Source organism: Bactrocera tryoni, chromosome 1 (genome assembly GCF_016617805.1).
Source record: "Bactrocera tryoni isolate S06 chromosome 1, CSIRO_BtryS06_freeze2, whole genome shotgun sequence".
NCBI lineage: Eukaryota > Metazoa > Arthropoda > Insecta > Diptera > Tephritidae > Bactrocera > Bactrocera tryoni.
This window is the reverse complement of record NC_052499.1, coordinates 53,524,571-53,551,730: the sequence shown is the minus strand read 5'-3', so window position 1 is coordinate 53,551,730 and position 27,160 is coordinate 53,524,571. Positions and strand designations below refer to the sequence as shown.

The following is a 27,160-nucleotide window of genomic DNA, read 5'->3' as shown; positions in this document are numbered from 1 at the left end:
GATGCATACAAGTACAAATGTAGTTAGAAAATTATATATACATATACACATATATATGTATATGCATATATGTATGTATGCAAGAGTTAAAAAACGTTTACAATAAATTATAATAATAAATAGAACAACTTTTCAAGCTGCAGCTGCAGACGCAGCTGTTAAACGGGCGGTCCAAGGACCAAACGGAAGCCATCAAATGCCTACATACGTTGAATACGGACACACAAGTCACTGCCGAAGAAGGCTTTGTGTTGAAGCTTATGAGCTTTGGGTTTTCAGTCGTCCAACGTGTCGCTTGTAACGCAAAAAAATCACAAAATTTAGGCGAAATCGAAATCCAAATTAGGAGCTGTGTGCACACTTTGCTACTGCTCTTTGTTATACAAAATAATAATTCTCATTTGCTCAGTTTCGAGTTTTTTGTTTTTGTTTTTTACATTTTTTTCTCTATATTTCATACCGCTTACGTGTTTAAAGTAAATTTCAAAGTAAAAAAGCGCAAAATACGTTATTCAAGGCATTTCATTAGCAGCAATCGAAAGTTAATTATGTGAAAAAATATTACATACACACGTATTGCATTACGAATCCGCACATTCCTTTACAACATACCGTAAAAAACGATAATGGTTTACAATTACGTGCATAGCTACATATTAGCATGTATGAGTGTGTGTGTACATATCTCATTTGTTTGTTTGTTGCTTTTGCGCATTTTCTTTTTAATTATACATGCCTCAATTAGATTGAATGTAATTATTTAATGATTACAATGCCGTTGGTTTTCTTTCTTTAATGAAATAGCTGATTTATCATACAATAGGAGTATGTGTTTGCTGCAGTAATATTTTTGTTTTTGCAATTTGCTTTATGTTTTTTTTTTTTATATTTTTGTGTTTCATACTTTCGCTGCACACATTAGCGGCGCTGCTAGCAATACTTTTCTGAATTTGAGCTAATTTTTTGTAATACGTTAATTGATATCCATTTGGCTGCGCAGCCGAGCGTGGCGCGTGGCACGCCTTTGAAGTCCACAAGCGCCTTAGCAGCGCTCAAGGCCTTTAGCATGTGGCTACACTTCGAAAATATGCGTTTTCAAGTCCACAAGCGCCTTAGCATGTGGCTACACTTCGAAAATATGCGTTTTCAAACAGTAATGAGACGTTTTGGCTTACTATATGTCACTGTTCTCACTATATATGTAAGTATGTATGTGTGTATGCACGAATGTGTGTCTGTATAAATAGTTGCTGCACATACGTTTGTATGTATATGTCATGTGGCATATACATTTTATTTTTGTTTTTCGATTTCATATCATCATATCAGCATATTTCTTTATATTTATATTTATTTATATATATATGTATGTACGTTTTTATGTAGAGTACTTTTATTGCATTACATTTTACATAGTTAAATTAGAACTTGCTCTCATCACTAAGTTTAAATTAGAAACGAAAAATTAAATATTCTTTTATTTAGCTTATTCAAATGTTTATGTTATGTATTTATGTATAGTTAGATTAGCAACTAAGGAAATACTAGAGGCATTCCGTCGCGACGCTTGCCAACCAACTACTACACTTCTCCTCCTTCACGTAATATCACTTTGGGCGCGCGCACATATGCACTCGCACGCTTTCGACGCCGTTACTTATACATATCTATACGTTGCTTGCACGGTTGCATTTCGTTTTTGCATTTATTGCGCTTAACTATTTGCTGGTCGCTTCCAAAACTTGCTGTCGTTTCTAACAGCAATAATTCTGCCTTTACATTTGCACGCACTTCTTGATTGTACCGTTAACGTTGAAGTCAAAATGTCAACGTACATATGTATCTCGTATAAACTCGTTTTGCCAAAATTTGCACGCGTTACTATACTTTTCAGCCTAAACTAGAGTAGAAATCAGTTCGAAAACTATGCATTCCAAAATAGCATAAATTTTGTTGTAAGTTTCTTTGCAGGGCATGTCTTTCAATTCGTGTGTGTGTGTGTGTCTCTGAGTGTCGGGTTTGTGGGTAGCTGGACGCGGTCTTTATCGCACGCGTGGTATTGTTCTGAAAAGAGTCATTTTATTAGGAAAATTTTCGAAAAAAAATGAAATTAAACTCACCTTGGCGACTGCACTCGTCGCTTGGGTGTATTCGGCGCTGTCACAGCCGCCCGACTGTTGGGCGTACGCGCACGCGCCGCCCCTACACCGACGCCAGTGTTTGTTGCTGCTGCTGCCACCGTTGCATTTGCTCCGCCAATGCCGGCTGTCATGCTGTAGCGCTTCGGTGGCACTATGCGGCTGGGCGAACGTGTTGTCTTGCCATCCGCTTCTTGTGTGCTTATTCTGGTAATTTGTGGAGATATACTTAGTTTAGTGGTTTTCACCTTTTCTAACGGTTTCAAAACAGGTTTCGTATTGCAATTAGCATTTCTAGCTCTATTTAAGCCACACATGCAAAATAATTTCATTTTTTGGCAAACATAAACATGTTCGTTTGTATGTATGTACATATGTATATATGTGTTGGTACAAAAATACAGGTGCAGTACATATAATATAGATGCAGACAATATAAATTTGTACATTTTGCCGAAAGTAGGGTTCGGGGTATTTATATAACGGGTTTCATGAAAATAAAAAAATAGAAAAAAATTGGAAAAAAGAGAAAAAATTAGGACAACACTTTTATACAAAATTTTATTTCGAACTTTTTTGATTGTGTGTATGTTTTTGAAAGGAAGATGAAGATGATTACGTAAGCTGAGGCTCAAATATGTTTCATTATGAGATTACTCTAGGTTTACTACTCTGATACACAAATACTAATATTCTAAAATACCTGCCACTAAAATATTATTTTCAGTGCTACTATTGCAATAAACACAACTACTACTATTTTTGTTTATTATAAATTCTACTATTTCTACTTCCGATTCTACTGCTTTTAGTACATCTACTACTATTACTGCTACTTCTTCAACTACTACTTTACTAACGATTTTACTAAAAAAACTAGGGAGCCTCGAAATGGATCACCCTTCCCAATTACATACTATATAATGACCGTTCTTCGAATACTATTATTATTAAGATACCTTCCACTAATAATTTGAATACTCTTTTTATACTTACTACTACTATTTTCAGTACTACTAAAATTACAACTACAACTTTTTTTGATCTAGACCATAATTTTATAAAAAATGTGAGACTTAGTTCGAAAATTATCACTATTTTTCTTTTAGTCTCACTATTCTTTTCGTTAAAAATGCGGTTTTCGGATTTCATTTAATTTTTTTTTAATATTTGTTTTCGAAAATTTTAAGAAAAATACGAATTTTTCGTCAAAAATGCGGTTTTGTTTTTTTCTAAAACTTTTGTAAAATATTTTTTTATCTTAACGATACATTATTCGTTTTCGGATATTTTTCTAAAATTTTTAAAAATATTTCTTCTTTTCGAAAATGTTTAAAAAACATTTTTTTTCTTTTTGAAACTTCTTTGCAAAAATATTTTTCTTTCCTTTTTAAAAAATAAAGGAGATTGTCGATTTGATTTATTAAGAATATTAATTTTTGCAGGTTTTACATAAAAATTCGAATTTCGAAGTCATTTATAAAAAAATCAAAAATCAATACTTTGGAAAAAAGCAGAAAATAATAGATTTATTTAAATACGATTTTTTCGTTAAAAATGCTGTTCTCGGATTTATTCCAAAACTTTTGTGAAATATTTTTTCTTTTCGAAACTTTTTTGAAAAAAAGAATTTTTCGTAAAAAATGCGATTTTTGCATAATTTTCTAAAATTTTAGTATATATTTTTTTCGTTTTGAAACTTTTTAAAAAACATTTTTTTCTTTACGAAAGTTTTGTAAACACAATTTCTTTTTTCTTTATAAAAAAAATTAAGGATATTGACAATTTGATGTATTAAGTATATTCAATTTTGAAGTTTTCGCATAAAAATTCGATTTTCGAAGTTATTTCAAAAAAGACCAAAAATTAATTTTTTGTAAGAAAACAAAAAAGAACACATTTATTTGGGCCTTTTGCATGGAAATACGAATTTTTCGTTAAAAATGCGATTTTCGGAGATATGTATGTATTTCAGAAGATTGGGAAAATCTATTTTATTTTAGAAAACAATAAAAGTTAAAATATACAGAAAGATTTACTAATTTCTTCGAAAACGAAGTAAATTCTATTGATATTTTCAAAAACCGCCAAAACTTTTAAACAATTTTTTAATCGATCATAATTTTGAAATACTTAATTTCGAAATGGTATCGGCTGATTTCCGAATATTTTTTTACTGTAAACTAGTATTTTTACATAATACAAGCTTATATTTTTAAAAACTGATGAGAAATAAAAAAATATATTTCTAAGTGAATGATTTTCGAATTTTTCGAACATTAATTTTTGCTACTCAAATATTCTTGACGAAACGATTGTGAAAAAAAATTTATAAAAACAAGAACATTAATTTATTATTAAGACAATTATGTAGAAAGACATATGTAGGAAGACCCCAGGGACACCACCAACACATTACAAAGTAATAAACAAACTACAAGTATTGGAAATTAGTAAAAAAATCAAATATTAAGAGACTACAAACTACAAAAAAGTAACGGAATTTGGTATAAATCTACGACAAGTTAGAAAACCACTTTTTTGGATGCACTACAGTTGCGAAAACAAAAGTCGAAACAAATCTACACACTACTTCGAAATTCAAGCGGCTACTTGTACTCACTTTCCCGCTGGATAGCTGACTGGCCGCGGTATACGCGACTTGTGCGCTGCATTCGCTGCTGCTGCCGCCGCCGCGGCCGTCGCAGTGGCTGCCGTGGCGGTCGGTGTCGAGCCACCGCTCTTCGTCTCTTGTGCGCTAGCCAAATCCTTCAACATGGTCGAGTCTTTGCTCATCAGTTCCCATTGTATTTGCAAACGCTTGAAGCGATTGCTCTCAATCTTACGTTTCTCTTGCTCGTCGAGTGCGGCCAAACGCTTGGCCGTCTGATGCTGCTCCATTTGGGAGGAGCGACGCGATGCTGGCTCACCGCTCCGCATGCCGGCCACCGAAATATTCGGTGAATTTGGTGGTGTTGTGAAGCGTTGGCGTGCTTCTGGTGCAATCGGCGGTTGTTGCATTTGTTGTTGCATAGTCAAATCAACTTCTTGCTCGTTCTCTGTGAGTGTGTGTATGTCATTGAAGGACACCTTCTTTTGCTGACTGAGCGCACGACTCACTTCTTTCTTCAATGCCGCTGGATCGTAGGCGACCTGGTATTCGGTTGATGACTCCAATATGGCCGCTATTTCAGCGTAACACTTCAGCTCGGAACGCGGTAGCGATGAGAGGAAACGCATACGCGCATCCAAATCTTTGCGTGATAGACGCTCTTGACGTGGCTGTGGCACTGCATAAAGCTCTGCCTCCTCTTCGAATACTTCACCCAGCTCTTCGGACGAACCGACTGCATGATGATACGGTGGCTCTTGTAGACTGCGACGTTTCTCTTGCTTCGACAGTTTCGATTGCTGACCTTCAATCATTGAATTGCGCTTCGTGCGATTCGCCGAATGTGAAGATGATTTGCGTAAGATGCCGCGTGGCATGGGTTGTGGCGGTGTTTTGCCAATCGCCGGACTCATTTCAACACCGGAGTCCATGCGTTGTTGTTCATACTGATATATGTACATTTGTTTTAAGGGGTCCGCGTTCTCGAGATCAGCAGAGTCGGCCAGCAGTGTGGACGAACCGCGATAACCTGAACTGGGTTGTTGACTAGAGGCAGAGCTCGAGGAACCTTCCTCACCATTTTGTAGCTGTGTTGTCTGTTGCTGTTGAAAGTACTGCGCGCAGTCGCATATGTGTGGTCGATTACGGCGTATGGGTGGAGTCATGCAGAAAAGCGGACGCTGCGACAACTCGGCATCCAAATCAGGCAACAAACTATTCACCTCAGGAATGTGTTTCAAGCGACGACGATAGTCCGCCGGCAAAAGTGTGGTCAATGATTGCCAATCCATGACGTGCTTGTAGTCCATGGCCTTGAGTATCTCATCGTCATTGCTATTTAAGTTGACGCGTTTCTTCAACGATGCCATCGAAGCCGAATCATCATTGCTGCCAACAGCCATTTTGTAATTGAACGGCGAGAAGATCACATCTGCCGTCGAATTGGTCTTTACGAAACCCAAATCGGGCAACGCATAATTGGGATAGATAACATAAATTGGCGCCTGACGCTCTTCACCCAAATTATTCAGCTTCGCCAAGAAGGAAGGTGGCACAAATCGAAAACGATCACTCATACTGCTGCGCGTACTCAACGAGCCACACGATGTTTGCATTGAGCGTGAAATCAACTCCGAACTCGAAGCCGCCGACACTGTGGGTTGAGCGCCTTCACAACGCGATCTTTGACGCTCCAATGTGGTTGACGACGTACCAGTCGACACATAGACCTGTGTAAGTTGTTCGGAATTGCTGCGACTATTCTCTGACGACTGCAAGCTGCATGCCGTACCGACGTCCTTATGTTGCGTCACCAGTTGGCACAATTGAGGATGGCGCGGCGGCATACTTCTACGTCGATGCGCAGGCGAATTGGTGGCTGTCAAAGAACCACTTGAGCTTGAGCTGGGGTCTTCATCGTAGAAAACGGCATCGTTACGTATACGTAAATGGCGTCGCGTGGGCGTGGGATGACCGGCATGGCCATGATGTGGCTCCGCCTGGAATGCAGACTCGCATGTGTCACGCACTTGCGCACACAATTGCTCCTCATCCTCATCGTGTCGGCTAAGTGCCGAACCCTTACCCGAATCATTCATGCTCTTTTTACGCAGACGCTGTTCCAGTGATGAGCTACTACTCGAGCCGGCCGCATCGCTTGACGGCCAACAACCCGACGACACATCCATACAAGTGTGTGTGCTCATCTGTTGCTCGTCCGTGGCGGAATTATTGCTCTTTTGTTTGATGAATAGTTTGACTAGATTGAAGGCGGGTGGATTCGAGCTACCTGACGAAGCGGAGCCCGTAATGGGCGCATGTTTTTGCGCGGCGGAACAATTGTGACTATTTGTGGCGGCAGCGGCTGCGGCAGCCAAAACGGCATTCGATGGCTGGCAAGAGCAGCGATGTTTGTGACGTAACTGAGCGGCATTTTGCTGTTGCTGCTGTTGTTGTTGTAGCAGTGTCTCCTGCTGCTGCTGCTGATGATGATGATGATGCTGCGTTTGCAATTGCTCAGCCGCATTTAGACGCTCCGACGTAATGGAGGCGATTATGGAATTAGACGAGATTGGCATCTGGCACATGGGAAGCATATTACGCGACGTCTTGCAACACTCCATATTGGAGGTGCTAACCGCCTGCGAGACATTCAGCTGTTGCTGCTGCGAATGATGTTTTTGTTGTTGTATATCCGCTAAGCCGCTGCAAACCATTGCAGTTGGATCTTTGTGCTCGCGCAGATTTGGTACGCTGCGACTTTTGCGCACCGTGCAATTGGGTGTGTGTTGTATTTGTTGCACAAAGATGTTATTGGCGGCGGTGTTGTTGTTGCCCGACGGATATCTGCAAATGTGTAGTTGTAATTAGTCAACGTATAATGTAAGAAAAACTGAAAATTTGTCAAAACTCTTCGTATAACGTTAGTTTACGCGGTCCGTGCTGAACGGAAGAGGAGCGCTTTGCCGCAAACTACCCTAGAACTGCAGTGGTGCAAATTTTTTTTCGACAAATCGCATATTGTTTGCATAAATATTATGATCGTTCGCTTCCTCGCTGACACCACCTCCTAACCAATATAATATTATTCGCCATGCATATGTTCCACAAGCCTATTTCCTCTGTCATACATAGAGGTACATACATACATACTACATGCATATGCACAAAGGCACCGTCAAACCGCATGAGTAATGAATTTAAATTGAACTCAATTGAATTGACCCCACCAACGGTTCGCGTACTCAACTCAACAAGCTGTCAGCCGTTTCACTGCTTACTTTCCACACTTCTCCCTATTTTATTTACTTATACTCGTCATCTCTCTTGCATATATGTATGTATGTATATACCCTTACATATGTATGTATGTATGTATATGTGGCGAAAGTATGCGGTCTGACGTCTATATTCTTATTTGTTATCGCTTGTGGAACGAGAATTTCGAACAGCTCACTCATTGTTCATTATAATAGTGCATTTGTTTATATATATTTACATAGAGTGGCACTATATACTACTTATATGTATGTATATATGAACATCGGCATGCAATCTCTTGACGAAGTTAAGCCATAAATTTGTAAAACAAGAGTATATTTTCAACTAGAGGCGGTTAGGTTCACTTTTACTGAATCAAATTAGACTCTTTAAGACTAAGACTGATGTGATGAAAGACTTTACAATGGGTCGCCGTAAACAGCTGATAATGTGAGGCTTGTACTGACAATAAAACGGTTTATATGTACTCTTATCACACAGTGACGCTTTATAGGGTTTATTAAAATAGAGTTTTAGACTTCAGAAGTTACCATTCTCCGCTTCTATCAATATTTGAAGGAAGAAATACAGTTATATATGTACATTCGGGGTTCAGACACTAGAATTAAGTAATTTTTAACTAATTTTTATGGGCTTCGAATGCCTAAAACATCTCAAAATTTGTGAATGACAATCAAATTTACAGACGGGAGATTTTTTGTACAATATTCGATAATGAGATCAGGATTAAGACTTTTTAAATTAAAAAATTTGGTTGAATAATAAATTTTCAAATTATTATTTTTTTTTTTTTTTTTAATATTTGGTTAAAAAATTAAATTTTGAAAATTTAATCCCAAAATTGGAATTCAAAAATTAAACCAAACTAAAAAATTTAGTTAAAAAATTAAATTTTCAAAATTTAATCCCAAAATTGGAAATATAAATTTAAAATCTACTTTTTAATTAAACATCTAATTTTTAATCCAAAAATCTTATTTTGCAGTTTAAATAAAGTTTTCAAATTTTTTTTTCAATATTTTGTCATAAAATTAAATTTTAAAAATTTACATTGGAATTAAAAAATTAAACCAAATTAAAACATTTGGTTCAAAAATTAAATTCAAATTTTTTTTTTCAATATTTGGTCGTAAAATTAAATTTTCAAAATTTAAATGAGAATTAAAAGATTAAACCTTATTAAAAAATTTGGTTATAAAATTAAATTTTGAAAATTTAAATCCCAAAATTGGAATTCAAAAATTAAATCATACTAAAAAATTTAGTTAAAAATTAAACTTTCAAAATTTAATCCTAAAATTGGAATTTTAATTTAATATCTACTATTTAATTAAACATCTAATTTTTAATCCAAAAATCCTATTTTGCAGTTTGAAATAAAATTTTCAGATTTTTCCAAAATTTAATCCCAAAATTGGAATTGAACCAAATTAAAAAATTTGGTTAAAAAATTAGATTAATTTTTTTTTTAATATTTGGTTATAAAATTAAATTTTCAAAATTTAAATTGGAATTAAAAAATTAATCCAAATTAAAAAATTTAAAGTAAATAAAGTTTAAAAATTGGAATTATAAATTAAATGTCCAAAAATCGTATTTTGCAAATTAAAATAAAATTTTAAAATTTGAATCCCAAATTTGATTTAAAATATGATAATCTAATTCTTAATAAAAAATATTGGTATTAAAAATATACTTTTTAAAATTTTTTTTTATTTCTTTTAATTTTCCGAATCCAAGTTTTTATCCAAAATGTCGGGATTACTTGATAATTTTATTTTTAATTTTAAAATCGAAATTAAAAATTGAAAATTTATTTGTAAATCCCAAAATCGGAATTAAAAATTGATAAAATATAAATTCTCTGATTGTGTAGGTTAGCCGACTACTGTTCTAGAGTACTGAATAAAATGGCTCTACTATATTTTAATTCAAAATGATGGCACACGAAGTAATCTAGCGCGAAAAAATTTTTTGAAAGCGGTATTCGGGACTATTTTTTCAATCGAAAATTTGGGATTTAGAAGTTATTTTTAAAATTTCAATCCGGTGCTTTGGATTTTTTTTCAATACGGTGTTTGGGTCTAACATTATTTTTTTTTTAATTTTTCATTCCGGTATTTACAGACTAAAATTTATTTTTAATTTTTCTATCCGGTACATGGGTTTATGGGTTTCAAAAAATTAATTTTTCTATTGTCTTATTAAATTCTGCAACACCTCTACAATATTGTCCTAAATTTTCAAGTTGATCCGAGGCTATTTAGGCTAAGTGCGCCGTCTTAAAACGCGTTTTTCTCGAAACTGTGTTTCTGAAGTCGGTTGGCAAGATTTCTCGACTACTCAACCGATCTTCATGGAATTGTACACAGATCTTTGAGATACAATACTTAAAGGCTTGGATGAAGAGTTTTTTCAAAAAACCCATTTCCAGTTTTTTTTTCCTCGTCCAAGTTCTAAGTTAAGGTTTTAACTAAAACACGTATTTTTTCACTTTAGTTGATCTTGTAAGAAGTTATCCTGCCAACGCAGGCACATCTTTTTCCCGAGTTTTCCGGCCGAGTTTAAAATATTTTTTTCCAAAAATTTCAGAATTTCTTTGGTATACACTATTTGTGTTCAGATTCGATCGATTCAGCAAAACAATGAGCCGTTCACCAACTGAAACGTTCAGAGCGAAATTAATCAATGAGCATACTCCGTTCGGTATCTTAGTAAATCAAGTAAATGCAGTTTTTGTTTTTTACTTGGAATGGGCTTTCAAAAATATCATTTCTTCTTGTGTAAACTTTTTACAACCAAACCAAATCTCTTACGCACCTTTGTAATTGTGTTGTGTTGCTCTTTTGTAGCTTGCCGCGCACACTGGCGGCCTGCTCCGAGCGTGACATGGACACGTCCAAAGCTTTGCGCTTGACAATATCCTCAAGATTGCTATGCAAATTAATGAAATTATGTGTGTTTCTTGCGGCGACATCGGAGGGTTCAGCTATAAACACAAGAAGAGAGCATTAGAAAAACGAACGTAGTGACAATAAAAAGCGAACAGCCTCAACTCACCATAGAAACTCTCATCCGAGTACAGTACGCTGCCCTCGAAAGCGATTGTGTAATTGTCCTTGTTCGCTTTGCACGTCAAGATGATGTCCTCATTTTCCGGATACGCGTCCATATCGAGCGAATCGGCGGACAAGTGCGACTCTTTGACCGGCGAGAAGAGCAATTCCGACTTACAAATGGAATTATCGATAAGCTCATTATTAGAGGTCAACGAAGTTTGTGATAAGTGGTTAATGCCACCACCAACACCGCCAACGCCACCAACATGTTCTTGTGCATTTGCGGGCAATGCATTCTGTTGCAACAAAAACGATTGTTGCAATCGATTACTGTTACTCATATTCTTGCAATACGACGGCATATGTAGTAAGATGTCTTCGGCACGAAAGCTTTCCATATCGACTTCGGCAAGATTAGCGTCGAGTTTTTTCGAGAAGTCATTGTAGAAGATTATGTCGCCACTGTAGGAGCCCGACAGCGATGAGAATATGCTGCGCTGCAGTCCGGTGCCGCAGCCATCCCGATAGTCGCAATCTAGTAGCCACTGATAATCGGAATTGTCATGAGTGAAATCGTGTGAAGAAGCAATCGAATAATTTAAATTGTTGCCGGCAACATTGTTGCCAAAGTAGCCACCACCACCACCAACACCATTTATATTATTACTAACACTACCAACACCACCACCACCGCCACCACAAGCTGTTACCGCAGCCGCAGCCGCTGCGTTGGCGAAACCTACCAAATGCTGATGCTGCTGCAGCATATTGCTATCGAGCGGCATGTTGTGACGCGAACCGGGCGTTGTTGCATTACTATTGTAATCCGATTCCGGCGTTGCTGGCGCAGCCATTGTATTGCCACAATTCAACAGAAAATTATTGTTCGCACCCAAACTCTCCACCAACAAGCTGTCGTCGATCAGCACACTGCTCTGCCCGCTCACTTGCTCATTCAGTATGATGCTGCGCAGCGCGTTATTGTAACGGTCCAAATTGTTCAATACTATTGCAACATTCTGCTTGAGACTCTCCTCGCTCAGTTCGTCGTCGGCGTCCTTGGCGCTGAGCAGCTGTTGCTGGTGCTTTTGCAAGTGCTGTTGTTGCAGCAGCAAATCATTCAAATGCTGCTGATATTGCGTCTGCGTCAGAAGCGGCAACGTCTTGCTGCTACGCAAATGTTGTTGCAATTGATGTTGCTGTGCCGTGGCAGCTGTGGCGCTGCTCCTTTGCTGCTGCTGCTGCTGTCGCTGCTGTGGTTCGCGTTCACGCTCGTTTTCGCCGTAGTTGTTGTAGGCGAAAGCAAATGGCGAATTGTTCGGACTATTCAATGGATTCTTATAATGCAAGGGCGATTGTGTCGCCGATGTGGGTGATGATGGATTATTTGCTGTTGTGATGTTACTATTTATATGTGATGTTGTTGTAAATGTATTTGCAGAAGAATTTAATGGAAGCGTTTGCAGATTATTTTTATTGTTATGCGTCTGCTTGAAAGCGTAGGTAAAATGTGAATTTATGTTATTGGCGTAATGTTGTGGGGAATTAGGATGTGGTTGTTGTTGTTGTGAAAGATTCGGTTGATGTTGTTGATGATATTGTTTCGTTTGGGAGTGGGCGTAATGACGTGGTGAATTTTGAAGCGGTTGTGATAGATGTGATTTGTTGTTGATATCGTTGTTTGTTGAGAATTCTGTCATGCCACGACGGAATTTTTGTCCTGCAAAGAAGAAGTGTTGAGAATTTAGTTATGTATGAGCATGAAGTTATTAAAAATTACCATTTTTTTATAATTTTTATGCAGATAATGAATGAATGTGGGTCAAACTAATAAGATAAATAGAGGATTGCACCGTGCCCTAGGGTCTATTGTTACCCTTACTTTTTAACAATTTTTGTTATTTTCTGAACAAGAAAACTGCGAGAGGCATGAACCATTACGGCAAATTACCAGTAATTATTGTGCAAATATAGTTAGGATTAAGATTTTATATGAGTACAACATGAAGAAAAGCAACAAAATTTATTTTGCAACTTTGACTCTCTCTCCCTCTCTCTCTCTCTCTGAGAGACTGGTCTCCGTCGCTTCCTTCTGGGTAGGACAGGGCAAGTAGTCCGTTCTAACGGGGTTTTCAATAGGGACGCTACAAAAGTAGACCGGTAGGGACATTTCTCTTCAGTAAGGTTTGCCACTTCAACATCGAAAGATATACGATCCAACAACGAGTCGAAATTATGTATTACAATTTACTACCGAAGTTTGGAGTCAGTGGCCTCAACTTTAAGAGCGCTACGTGCAATTTATGGTCGTCATAATCGTCCAGTCAAATCAACAATTGAGCGTCTAATGAAAAAATTTGAATCCACAGGCACAGTTCAAAATGTTCCCGTGCCAGTGAGACCAAGAAGTGCCCGTAGTGTCGAGAATATTGCTGCCGTTAGCGCATCAATTGAGGAAGACAACAAGTCAGTCTCTCACAAGTCGTTCTCAAGCGTTGGGCATCTCTGTGACGTTGTTGTGAAAAGATCTTGGTCTACATAGTTACAAGATCCAACTGACCACGAGAATCGTCGTATTTCCGTAAATTGGTATCAGCAACAACTTGAAAATGATCCAGATTTTCATCGAATAATCATCTCAAGCTATATCTAGCTGAATGGCTTCGTCAATAAGCAAAATATGGGTTATTAGTGGGGCAGCAATTCACACGTACCCCATGAGTCACCATTGCATCCCGAAAAACTTACGGTTTGGTGCAGTTTATGGGCCGTAATGATTCCGAGATGAGCAAAGCCGACACGTTATTGTGAATGGGAATCGCTACCGCTCAATGATAACCGAATATTTTTGGCCCGAATTGGATGATATGTACTTGGACAATATGTGGTGCGAACAGGACGGCGCCACAAGCCACATATGTAGCAAATGTTACAATCGATTTATTGAAAACCGAGTTTGGTGAACGTGTTATCTCACGAAAAGGCCCAGTCAATTGTCCCCCTCGGTCGTGCGATTTGACGCCGCTAGACTATTTCCTGTGGGGCTAGGTCAAGTCTATGCTCTATGCCAACAAGAAAGCGACGATTGACGAACTTCGTACGAATATCGAACGTGAAATTGTGGCAGTATCGGCCGATTTATGCTTGAATTGAAATTGTTCAGCGTCTGGACTTCAGCAAGCGTGCACGGGACGGATGGGGATAAATTTTTTTATAAAAGCGGATTATGTCACCTTTTTAGGATTATAAAAATGATATTTAAGGCTAGTTTTTTAGACAATTTTTTAGGCAAGTTTAGTAGTGGTATTCAATAGTAAACACCACAATGAATGATAAACTCGAGTTTATGGTGCGAAATGACTTAATTTAAGTATTTACTCAGGGTAGTATAACCAAAACGGACTAACCACAAATAGTATATACTAAATATATTCAAATAATGTTATTAAAAGAAGTAAAAAATCGGTAAATTTGAAGAAAAAGCAATACAATTAAGTAAAAAAATACGTGGGATATCGACTAAAGATTAATACAACGTATCAGCGAGTTGCCTACTATAATCTATTTCAAATTTTAATGCAACGCTGCAGACACCAGACACCCTCAAACTCTTCTTGTAATCCAGCAAACAACTAAAACAAAGACTTTAATCTTTGCGCCACAACTTCGACAGTTTTCATTAATTTACTCATTTAGCGAGGCTATTTTCATATGAGTTTTAATGGATACCTGCTAGATGGCGCGTAAATTCACTATAATTACTCCAACTAACATAAAAACGCCACGGGCACACATAACAATTGTCTTTATAGAGCTTCGTGCCGAAATAAAAATGAACTAAAACTAGGGAATGACTAGTACAAATTGTCACATTGACATTGAGTGTGGCGTTGGGTCGGCCAATGCACTGCACCACCGCGCCGCCGCCTTTAACTACTGGCGTGTAGCTGAGCGGGCAAATGCAAGCAAGCAAGTAGTGCACTTTTACGACTTCACAGCAAATTTCAAAATGTCACACCAACTAATAAGTGGAAATATGTATGTGTGTGTGTGTAGCATGTGTGTATACATATGTATGGGTACTTGCTGATTTGAAGCATACATATATATATGTATGTACATATATAGTTATGTACTTATGCATGAGGCATGTACAGCAGTATAAATTTTATGTCCCTAGCAACCATTGACTCGGTTTCAATCCATGACATTTTATGGTAGCAACTAAGTATTTATTTAAGAGCACTGAAATTGATCATAAAAATTAGTTGAAGAATAGTCACGCTTGCTTGTCTGTATGTGTGTTGGGTTGGATGAAAAATGTATGTAATTAAAAAATGAAATTTTATTCTTAAAACTTTTGAAATTGAATTGAAAATTTTATTTTTAAATTTTTTATGGCTAGCAGGAAGCACACACACACACATGATAAATAGTTGCACTCAAAAGCTTTGGACTGGCAAGTGCATTTGTCTTTGAGGAAACAACACGTCTTCATGCCAACATGATGCTTCAATGTGTCAGCTATTTCAGCATTTTAGTTGAATATACATACATACATATGTACATATGTACATACAGATATTCAAGATCATAAATGCATTCTCCCCAGTTCTTGTGCTTTATTCATTAACTCGAAAACACAGAAAATGGCCGCTTGAATTCCCCAAAATTTTATAACCGACAAACATGTTGCTTGTTGTTGCATTGCCCGCCCGCCAGTGAGCCAATCAACTCGGCGAGGCCAGTCAACAGCCGCGCATTTATTTAAAACAAATCACTCGTTTCATTATTACAAACTGAATTCATATACACAAGTGTATATAATATATACATACATATGTATGTATGTACATATGTATTTGTATGAAATTGTTTATTAAAAGTTGCAGGAGAGTAGGCAAGTGTTTCGTGTGGGTGTGCGGAATTAAATGAACAACATGAGACCCTTGAGCTCATATAAGCAAGTGAGTATGTAAATTTTTACCCAGCATTAAAAATGAGCCGGCGGTCTGTATATGTATGTATATGCACATATGCATGTACATATTTATCGTCGCCTAAAATGAAAAACAATGTAGCATCAAAAAATCGAAAACATAAGATTTTCAACTTCCGCTGTCCAATATAACCAGTAGGTAACCATTTAATAACCAGTACATAACCATTTTATAACCAATATATAAACATTTTATAACCAGTACATAACCATTTTATAACTAGTATATAACCGTTTTATAACCAGTATATAGCCATTTTATAACCAAAACTCAAATTTTGTTTCAAAATGGCTGGTAACTAAAATAACATTTTTCCTTCGCCTGTAAACTTAGGAAAAGTGAGGTTACGTTATTTTGCATTTTAGCTGACGATATGATACACTAAGTATATATAACTTTATATACAAGTACTTGTATATATAAAGCACCGCTAGTGAGTAGCGAGTCGAACAAACTATAACAGCTGATATTCACAATAGTACTATAACTGGTATAAAAACTGACAAGAGAACTTAGCAGGAAAATCTGCGAGTAATTATTCAACTTTAACGTAACGAGGTATCCGCATGTTCTCTTATAACGAATTCCGCTAGGTAACTTTAATTTTGCTTTCACGTGTACAATTCTGAGAAAAGAGCAGCGTTGAAAGATAGCGAGCAGAGAAATGTCAAATCGATGACCCATCCTACCATATAAACTTTATATTTAAGTAATAGAACGTACATTAGCACATTTTTGACCGATAACAACAGTAAAACGAGACTTGCAACACTAAAAGCGCCGCAAAGAATTCTCCTTCATATCATACCGCCAACAAGTATTTTTGCCTTTTAACAAACAATATTTACAAACAATATAATAACCGACTCTAAGATCCTTCAGCAGATTGTGAAAGTAAAATGCAGCTCGAAACCCACCCTAGCATTTAAGGCAATGAAGTTCAACTATTAGGTACTGATTGCGTGGAGAGCAAACAGCCACTAACTACTCCTTAAATTATTTGAAATCACTGCTTTTACTGTGGGGTATTTCTGACCTCATTGTTCAGTATATGTATGTATAATATTATATACATATGTAAAATCATAATAATCATTTATTGTACACTGTCTGCATTGTATTTACAAAAGAAAAGCACGAAGTTCGAACCAAGCTGACAGGAGGTTCTATTATACCACATACAAACAAGTAGCAAAAATCGGAAAATTAAAACAAATAGTATATATAATATACAAATATAAAGTACTATATGTCTATACCCAACAAACATCAAAAAAGATTCAACGATTGAAAAATGCTACCTCCAACTTACAATGGGACAATAATGCACCAGGAAATTGTAAACTAGTTCCCCAGCTAAATGATATTTCAAACAAAGCTAAGTTGGTAGGACTGTCCCTAATTGCTATGACAAATATGAGCGTGATCTGTAAATCAGTTTTTTTTACAAGAGCTGCTTAAGTCGGTACACCTCAATAGTGCGTTGCGATTTTTGCAATCGGTGAAAATATCGAGCAAGAGATTTGTCTCAAATTGTATATTTCTAACGAAATTTCATGTGCGAAATCGCTGCAAATGTTGGAAAAGGCTTACGGTAATTCAGCTTTATCAAAACCACACGCCTACGAGTGGTACAAAGCCTTCAAAGACGGTCGAGAGGTCATTGAAGACATGCCTCGTTCTGGCCGACATACGACCTCTTCAACTGATGAAAATGTTTAAGAATGCTTGAAAATCGTCAGGCAAGTGTGAGAAAGATGACAAGAGAGGACATCTCTAGCGAGACCGTTCGAATGAGTTTGGTGGATATTTTGGGTATGAAACGCGTTCTTGCTCGAGTCGTCTCGATAAATAATTTGTTATTGTCCCGGTAAATGATTTATTATTGCTGATTTGTTTTCTAAGGGAGTATCGTAAACGGGTTTCTTTGATCATCCTGGATCCAGCGACTTCCGATCCCACATTCATGACATTCATGGATAGCATTATAACTGCCGATGAGACATGTGTTTGACATGCAAACAAGTCATCAAACATCGTAATGGATGAAGAAAAAAAGAGCCAAAACCAAAACAACCATGCCAAAATTGCTCAAAAACCAAGATGAAGTTCATTGTTTTTTTCTATATTCGTGATTTGATGCATCATGAATTTGTTCAGGACAGACGGTCAATAAGGAGTGCTGCTTGAGATTACTTTGAAGGCAACAAAATAAATATTGATGCAATTTTTGGAGTTTTATTTACAATTTTCGGGTACTTTAGAGAAGCCAGATACTGTGTTGAGATACTGTGGAGAAGCTATGTTAGAAACTTGAGAAGTGAGTTCTCGATATGAGCTCTAAGTTCACTCAAGTTGAATGGTTTTTGAGTATACATACTCGTATAAAGCATGCTTAACAAAAGGAAGCTGACAAGTTTCATTTGAGAAATATATACATACATACATATAGTATATACATAAGTATACATATATTATATATAGACTCTTTTAAATTCATATATAAACTATATTTAAGTCAAAAAGTGGGAGACTTTGTAGTAAAAACGCGAAGTATATAACAGTTACAACTCGAAGCACTGCGTTCAAGGGTGGCATGACAAGCTTCATTTGCACAACAAATGACATCTTTTTATTATCTCGGACAAATGTCAAATGAAAATAATTACTTCAAGCTAATGTAAGCAACTCTTAACCGCTTCTTCTGGTTAGCTCCAAAACTGAACATCTGCAGCACACATTGTTGCGCAAACAAAAATGTACAGGGGTTTATATATGTAAATATTAAAACGAACATTTACAGCTATATACTTAATTAACCATAAATTCTGAGTTTGTACATTTTTAGCAAAGCAGCCAAATTTTTTTGTGTTTATATTCATACTAGAGTAGAACACTTTTACTTGGCATGCTTTAAATAAATAATGCAAATATTTGGAGTGTAAAGTAATGCTCACAAAAACATGTGTGTAAATATGTACAAATCTAAAGATAATTCAAAAAACTTTGGCGCGCAAAGTTCATTTAAAGGCACAGACTTAAAATCAAAATCTAAAAATATTATTGTGGCAATGGTATGCAAGAAAAGTAGCTTAAGTCGACTTAAGCTAAGGCAAGCATGTTGAGTTTTAGTAATAAATTTGAGCCAATATTTTTTCATAATGTACTGTTATCAATTTTTGCCATTCCATAGCATTGTTTCGGTAAAACTTATCAACGAGTCTCGTATAAAATATTGAAAAATATGCAAAAATTTTCCACATTTGATTACAACTTAAGCGTGCCAGTTTAGGAGAGTTTAGAATTGAGAGCAGTCAGTAATCAAAGGAATCAAGTACAGCTATAAATAAATACAATTTATGAGAGAATGAATAGCGAGCAGACTTCTTGAGAATTTCGCAAAGCCAGATGCACTTGCACATATGGAAAAATGCACACAATATGGCAACAACAATCGGCTGAAATTCATTCAATTAACTGCAATTTATCTATAGTCTGATAATGCGAGCACATTGCTCATTTGAATACGAAGCTTGATGCATTTAAAGCACACAAAAGATTCATATGAGTACAGAAAAGAAAAAGTGAAACGAGATATGCGAGAAAATAAATAACAAAATTGAAAAAATTTGCAAAAAATATATTTTTTATGTATAAAAAATGGATGGCAAAAAATACGACTATTAAAAAACTGAATTCAAATTAACTCAAATATGAAAAGTATATAAAATATAAAAAACAAAAATATGAAATATATAAACAAATAAATATATAACATATAAAATATATAAAAACAACATATAAAAATATAAAAAAAATATATAAAGCAAAAAAAAATTAAGAAATTTTTTTTTATATAAAAAAAAAAAAAATGTCTAAAGCAGAAAAAATTTATAAAAAAAAATTTAAAAAAATGTAAAATTGTTTGGACAACGGCGTAAAGGCAAAATCGAAAAATTGTATATCTTCTTCATATGTACATATACTTGTTTGTATGTATTAAAATAATTTTAATTGTTTATATTTTTGCCATCTTTTTTTGCAGCAAAAACGATCTTGGCAACGCCACGCAAACACTCGCTCGCCAAATGCTCAAATGACCAAGTTTCCGAGTTGTTGCTGGCTGCCTGCCCACTAAATGGCAAACTTATATGTATGTACATACATATGTATGTTTGTAAAATGAAGTATGTACCCATTTGTTGTGCGTTGCTTTGACCAAATGAAAAATAAATATTTGAAATGTTGTCTAAGAAAGTGCAAAAAATAGACAAACACAAGTCAGTGTGCGGATTCACTCAATTTCATTTAAAGGTCATAGGCACCAAGCTTGTATAACACAATGTCAGTTTGACAGCTGTCAACGGTTGCGTAATATGATAGGACACATGCCACATATTGGTTAACCGTACAAAGAAATATAAGAGCGTGATTGGAAAATTTAATGCTGCAGAATTGGAAAAGTTCAATGAAAAAATAGTATGTATGTATATTAAAAATATATTATATTAAATAAATATACATGTCAATTATTAAATTAAAGAAATATAAATTTTTATTCAAAATTTAGCGATGAAGTAAAAAAACCTTCTGTTATGGTCTGCATTTCCACATTTAACATAAAAAATATTTTAAGTAAATAAAAAAGTTGAGAAAAATGTTTCGTTCACAAAAAAACTAGCGGTAAAAACATGTATGTATACATATGTACATATATAATAATTCTTTTTATCAACTGTTATTGCGTATTTAAAAAAAATATTTTTTTTCTTAAAAATTAGTAAAACACAAAAAACAATTTTAACATACATTTTTTTTCAAAAAATAAAATGGCAAAAATTAATAAAATTTAAAAAATTATTTAAACTTAAAAAATAATTTTATATACTTTATATTTTCAATTAAATAATTTTTTAAAATAAATTTTTTATTTAATTAATTTTTTTTTATTAAACAGAAATAAATTTAATGTTCAAGATTTACCAATACAACATTTAGTTTTTGTGTTGTATTAATTGACTTTTTAAATAATTAAACCAATTTAGTAATTAAATTTTACTTTTTAACATATAATTTTAAATTAGCTATTGGCAAATTTTTAAAATAATTTTTATTACTTATTAAAAAAATTTGTCCAAAATTTATAAATTTAATTTTTTAATTAATGTTAATTTAATTTCATAATTAATTTAATTTTTTAATTAACTTTAATTAATTAAATTTAACAAAATTACCATAATTTTTAATAATGCTTTTTGCATTAAAAAATTAATTTGTAAAATTTAACAATAAAAAATGTGTTTTTTTTAATTTAATAGAATTTTAATTTAGAAAAACTATATAAATAGATGAAATTTTTATATTTTTTAAGTTAAATTTTAAATTAGTTGTTACTAAATTTTTAAATATAAACTTTATTATTTATTAAAAAAAACTATTATTTTACAAAATGTTTACATTCAGTTTTGAAATTAATTCTAATGAAAAACGTGTTAACTTTTAATTCTACAATTCTTTCTATAAAAAATATATTTGGCAATAAAAGTTTTAATTTTAGTTTAAAACAAAATATGCAACATTTACATTTGTTTTTCAATTAATTTATTTCTTATTAAATTTAAGATTTTAATTTTCTTATTTATTAAAAAAAAATCTGAAAAATTTGTATAATTAAAATATTTTAATTTAATTAAAAAAAAATTACTTTTAATTTGACAATGAAAATTGTACAAATTAAATTTTTTAATAAATTTATTTATTATTAAATTTTCAAAATTAGTTTTATTATTTAACACAAAAACATCTGGAGAAATTTATAAGGAAAAAAAATATTAATTTAATTCAAAAAAAATTTAATTTTAATTTGACAATCAAAATTGTATAAATTAAATCTTTTTAATAAATGTATTTAACATTAAATTTTCAAAATTAATTTTATTATTTAACAAAAAAAAATCTGAAAAATTTATAAGGAAGAAAATGTTAAATTAATCTGTTAAATATGTTAACTGAATTTAAATTAAAGATAATTACATATGTTATTGTTATTGGTATTTTTTTTAATAAATTAAAAATTTCATTGTTTTTAGTTTAAAAAAATCTAAATTACAATTTTTTTAATACTTTTTAATTTTATAATTTTTCTAAGTAAAAAATTTTACTTTCAAATCTCTCAATTTAATTAAAAAATAATTGAATTTTACTTTAGTTTTTCATTATTAATGCTTACAATTTTAATATTATTATTTTTTTTTAATTAAATTTTATTCTTTATTAAATTATTTATTTAAATAATAAAATAAAAAAAGCTTGTTGAATCGGCCAATATTTATTTTTAAATATTTTTTGATTTTTTATCCTTTTTATATTTTCTGAGTTTTCTAAAAAAAAATATTATTTTTCAAATTAAAAAAATTAAATTTTATTATTTACTATCAAAATGAATTAATGTCGATATTAAATTATTTAATTAAACAAAAATAAAAAAATAGTTTGATAAATTCAATTTTATTTTTTTTATAAGATTTTTTTATTTTATATAAATTTAATTCTTTCAAACCCCTTTTTTGAGACTTTGAGAATATTTCTTTATTAAATATGTATGTCTCAATTCTAAAAGATTGAAAAAAAAATATTTTCTTTCTTATTTTGCTACAAAATCATTTTACTGAACTTTCTCGAATTCGCAAATTGTTTTTGTCTACACTTCATGCTAACGAACCACCCTTTATCGCACAGCAAAGCAAAAGTCGCAAAATATTTTGAAAAGCCAAATTTTCGGCACAGTTTTTAGACTAATGCAAAATGAAATAAGTTAATCACACACACACAACATAACGGCATGTTATGGGGTGGTGGGAACTGTATCACTCATACAAGCATATACAAGTACACAAATATTATGGCAAACCTTTTTGTTGTCCCACGCCAATGTCACTGAGGAGCACAGCGAAATCATCATTATTGTTAATTATGTCATTGTTGTTGTACAGCATATTGTTGTTGTTGTGCTGATTATTGAAATTGTAATTGTGATTGTTGCGCAACCATTGTGGTGGCGGCGGTTGCTGTTGTTGCTGCTGCTGCTGCAAACGCTGCTCTATCAAATACTGCTGATTGCAGGTGAGCGCCGCCGACGCATTTGCGCTGCTCAAACGCGGCGGGGAAGTTGCGACGCCGGTGCCTTTCTCCACACTAAGGTTAGGCGCGCGCACGCCCACATCCACGCCCTGTTCGCGCAAATGCTGCTGCAGCAGACGACGCTGCAGCAATTGTTGTTGCAATATCTGCAACTGTTGTTGTTGCATTTGTTGGTAATAACGTATCTGCTCGAGCTGCTGCGGTGTTATGGTCTGATGTTGTGCCGCCTGCCGATGCAGCTGCTGTTGCTGCTGGCGCTGTTGCTGACGCCGCTGCTGTGGCGGCATATTCAACGCGTAATAATTCTCTTTGGTGGAGCTGCCAGCCGATGCCGAGGAGGCATTGCTGTCGCAGCCGCTGCTCGTGCTGCTGCTGTTCGAGTTGGCCACGTTGGCTTTGTGGGCGGCAGCGGCGGCCGCTGCGGCGGCGGCTTGTTGCCAGCATTTCACCTTGTTCTGGCAATCGTCGGCGCCGTTCGTGCAATTGCAGCGGTCGCTGTGCAATTTGGAAATGTCTACGAATCGCATGAGGAAGCTGAAGAACGTTAACAACATCGATCGAGTAAGGCGCGTGTGTGTGTGTGTGTCTTCACATTAGCAAAAAATATTGGCGTAATCGTGTTGTTGTGAAATGTTGGCGAAATTTCGCCTTCAGTTTTAGTGTTTATAGCGAGTTGTTGCTGTGTGGCAATGTGGCATGCCAGCGGCGGCACGCACGTACGCGATGGAAATGTTTTTCAACACTTAATAGTTTTGTTGTTGTCTCTTATTACTGCCGCTTTGGTTCTAACAATAAATTTTTATATTATAATTTTTTTTTTATTTTTTTTAGTCTTTATTTTTAATTTTTATATGCTCGCGCTCGGCACGGCACTCCGCGCTCATTTGCCGACCAACGCGTTGTTGCGCGTCGAAATCACTTGCTCACGTGGGCTTGCCACAGGCCTCTTCCACGCGTTGCATCTACTTGTGTCTGTATTTTTAGCTGCCACGCTGTTGGCGCTGCTGCTCTGACGTCAGTCTGCAGTGTCTATGCGTCAATAATTAACTCCAGCGCAACGCCGTTTGTCTCCAAAATCTTCATTCGATTTATTTTGGAATTTTTAATAAAATTTTTCCGCTGCTTTGAGGCTACACTTTACACTGTTGCTACGTCACTCATTGGATTTTCAAGTTTATTTTGGTTGTTTGATTATTTTTGTAGTCAATATATACACTTATATATGTATGTATATGTATAAATATGCTGGTAGTTGGCTCCGAAACATGATTTGCCACGCTGTAAAGCCGAAATTTGTAAAACAAACCAAAAATGTTGATTTTTCGAAGCTATTTGTATTTGGATTACTTTTTCGTGCTAACACCAAAATTTATAAGTTCTCTTTAACATTCAACGCCACAAAAAAAATTAGGAAAAATTTGAAGAAACAATTAAAAAAACAAGATCTAAAAAAAAAACTTACAAAAAAATAATAAAAAAAATAAAAATAAAAAAAATATAAAAAAAAATATAAAAAAATATAAAAAATAAAAAATAAAAATTTAATTTAAAAAATAAAATTCAATTAAAAATAAAATTCAATTTAAAAATAAAATTTAATTTAAAAAACTTAAAAAATAAATTTAAAAATTAAAAAAAATAATAAAAAATTCGAAAAATTAAAAAAAATATTTTCTTGCTTTCAGCTTTATAATATATGATTACGACTAGAAAATTTAAAAAAAAAACTTCAAAAAATTTAAAAAAATATTTTCTTGTTATGTACTTCTTTGTTGTTGTAATATAATTCGAAAGAAATTTAAAAAAAATATTTTCTTGCTTTGTACTTCTTTGTTATAATATATTTCGAAAAAAATTACGAAAAAAAATTCTTTTTTTCTACTCTTTTGTTGTTGTAATATTTATGTAACTCCGGCTAGAACAATTTCGACTTGTTTGCTATGCGCTTCGATAAAAATCTAAAATTAAATATGTTGCCGTTGCATGCAATATAGCGCGCGCGGACCTCATGCCACCACCTTGTTGCACCACTACTGCATTATACATGCGCGCACTGGTTAGAGTTGGCTGCCAAAGGAATATTTGGTGAAAATTTGTAAATTTCTTATAGCCAAGCAGCAGCGTGTGGCGCAGCCATTTTCGTTTTCCAATTCGATTTTTTTTTTTTGATTTTTGGAAATTTATGGCCTTCTTGCAACAAGGCAGCCAGCTAGCGGCTGCATGCCACAATTGCCTGCCGTTGCATGCATGCAAATGAGAACGCGCCAAGCAATTTGGTTCACTCGAATTGACTTTAATGTTTACTAATGCACACAACAAAAAAGGAACAAGCAAAAAGTACAGTTACGAAACTGGGCTAGAGAGTGCAGCAGCGCTTTGGTGGCCCTTAAACGAAAGTAAATTGAGGCTAAACAATTCAAGGGAGCAAAGCAGCGCATGCAAATAAGACTTTTGATTTGCAACTACAAAAAAAAAACACGACAACACACAACGTTGCATTTGTGGCACACACACAGACACACCATGACATGTCTGACAAGGTGTTATGCCACAACAATAATTCACTTTAGAAGTTGCCGCAACGCTATAAATCGTGCGCGGAAGTCCTTCCCAGTCCATGGCTTACTCAGACTACACACCGCTGCGAGCCAGCCGCTTGCCAGCTATGCGAAATTTATGCACATTTTTGTTGCAAACACTTTGAATGGCTATAAATTTAGTCGAGCCACTCGATAGTGACAATCCTAGTTATAGCAGGAAAATGCCAGGCGAGCTTTAATTAGCATATTTGCAGGCGAGTCAAGTGCATTGCAGGTGTTGCAGGCACAAGCAGTACAGTTACCATACAATTTTACGGCAAATATACATATTATTTATGTAAATTACTGTTCCACAAGCTTGTCCTCGCGTCAACGGTACAACGCGAAGAAGCAATTTTATTTGCTAATGAAATTAGAACGAGCTATAAAAGGCGTAGCAGCTTAGACCTGGCAAATACTATAATCGATGACAGAGCTGTGATATGGTGAGAGCGCTCTTCAGCATGGCAAAATTTGAATGTAATAACGAATTTAAGGAGTAAAACAGATGTTTCGTAACTACGTAACTAAAATCAAGCAATAACAAGGAAAGTCTTCAACTTCGGCTGAACCGAAACTATAATTGCCTCTACAAATAAAAAGTTCACATTCAAGAACTTGATCAGATCAGATGACTCAGTTTGTATGGCAGCTATATATGTACCATAGTGGTCCTATATGGGCGGTTCCGTCAAATGAGCAGCTTCTTGAGAACTGGAGGACGTGTGTAAAATTTTAAGATCGACATCTCAAAAACTGCCATAAGGCTTGTCCGGCTGATATATATACTTTTTATAGGGTCTCCGATGTTTTCTTCATGTTTTTACCAACTTCTTGGCGCACTTAATATACTTTTTAGGGTATGAAAAGCCTAAAAGCAATACAAATTATGGTCGAAGATCTGACTTCGAGATCGGTGACTTAAAGTGGTGGTTATGAATCACACTTTATATAATTTTTGCGTTTAAATCCAAGAAGAATAGATAAAGAGAAATAGAAAGAGGAAGAGGTGGCGAGAAGAGAACGGTAAAGAGTAATAGAAATGAAGCGAAGAAAGAGATAAAGAGAGAGAGTGATCGGGATAGAGACAGAAACAGAGACGGAGCAAGAGATACATTATATTCTACAACAATTTCAGAGGTAGAGAGAGAGAGGGAGAGGGAGAGGGAGAGGAAGACATATAGAGATAGAGACAGAGACAAAGCAAGAGATACATTATATTCCACAACAATTTCAGAGGGTGAGGGAGAGGAAGCCATATAGAGAAAGAAAGGAATAAAAAGTAGATAAAGAGAAATAAAGTGAGGAAGAGATGAGGACAAGAGAAAAACGGAGAGCGATAGAGGCGGAA

The 27,160-nt window shown here is 34.6% G+C and overlaps 1 protein-coding gene across 3 annotated transcripts; it reads right to left on the bottom strand.

Annotated features, from left to right (window-relative positions):
- Positions 1 to 438: 438 nt before the first annotated feature.
- LOC120766862 lies at positions 439 to 24,048 on the bottom strand. 3 transcript variants are annotated; one of them, XM_040092593.1, is made up of 7 exons: positions 23,001 to 24,048; positions 11,834 to 12,810; positions 11,092 to 11,635; positions 10,852 to 11,020; positions 4,762 to 7,596; positions 2,121 to 2,438; positions 439 to 2,064 (listed from the first exon to the last, which is right to left on the bottom strand). In XM_040092593.1, the coding sequence occupies exons 1-7, from the start codon at positions 23,782 to 23,784 to the stop codon at positions 2,043 to 2,045; spliced, it is 5,649 nt and encodes a 1,882-aa protein (XP_039948527.1). In that variant the 5' UTR covers positions 23,785 to 24,048; the 3' UTR covers positions 439 to 2,042. The 3 variants fall into 3 exon arrangements, with proteins under 3 accessions (XP_039948527.1, XP_039948525.1, XP_039948526.1); XM_040092591.1 differs by having other exon boundaries at positions 11,092 to 12,810; XM_040092592.1 differs by having other exon boundaries at positions 2,121 to 2,345; positions 11,092 to 12,810.
- Between the last annotated feature and the right edge of the window lie 3,112 nt (positions 24,049 to 27,160).

Coding starts and splice junctions, on each gene's coding strand:
- LOC120766862 (XM_040092591.1), bottom strand. CDS start 23,784: ATGTTGTTAACGTTCTTCAGCTTCCTCATGCGATTCGTAGACATTTCC. Junction 2,439..4,761: donor GTCAGCTATCCAGCGGGAAA/GTGAGTACAAGT, acceptor TGGCTTAAATAG/AGCTAGAAATGCTAATTGCA. Junction 2,065..2,120: donor CGACGAGTGCAGTCGCCAAG/GTGAGTTTAATT, acceptor GACTCTTTTCAG/AACAATACCACGCGTGCGAT.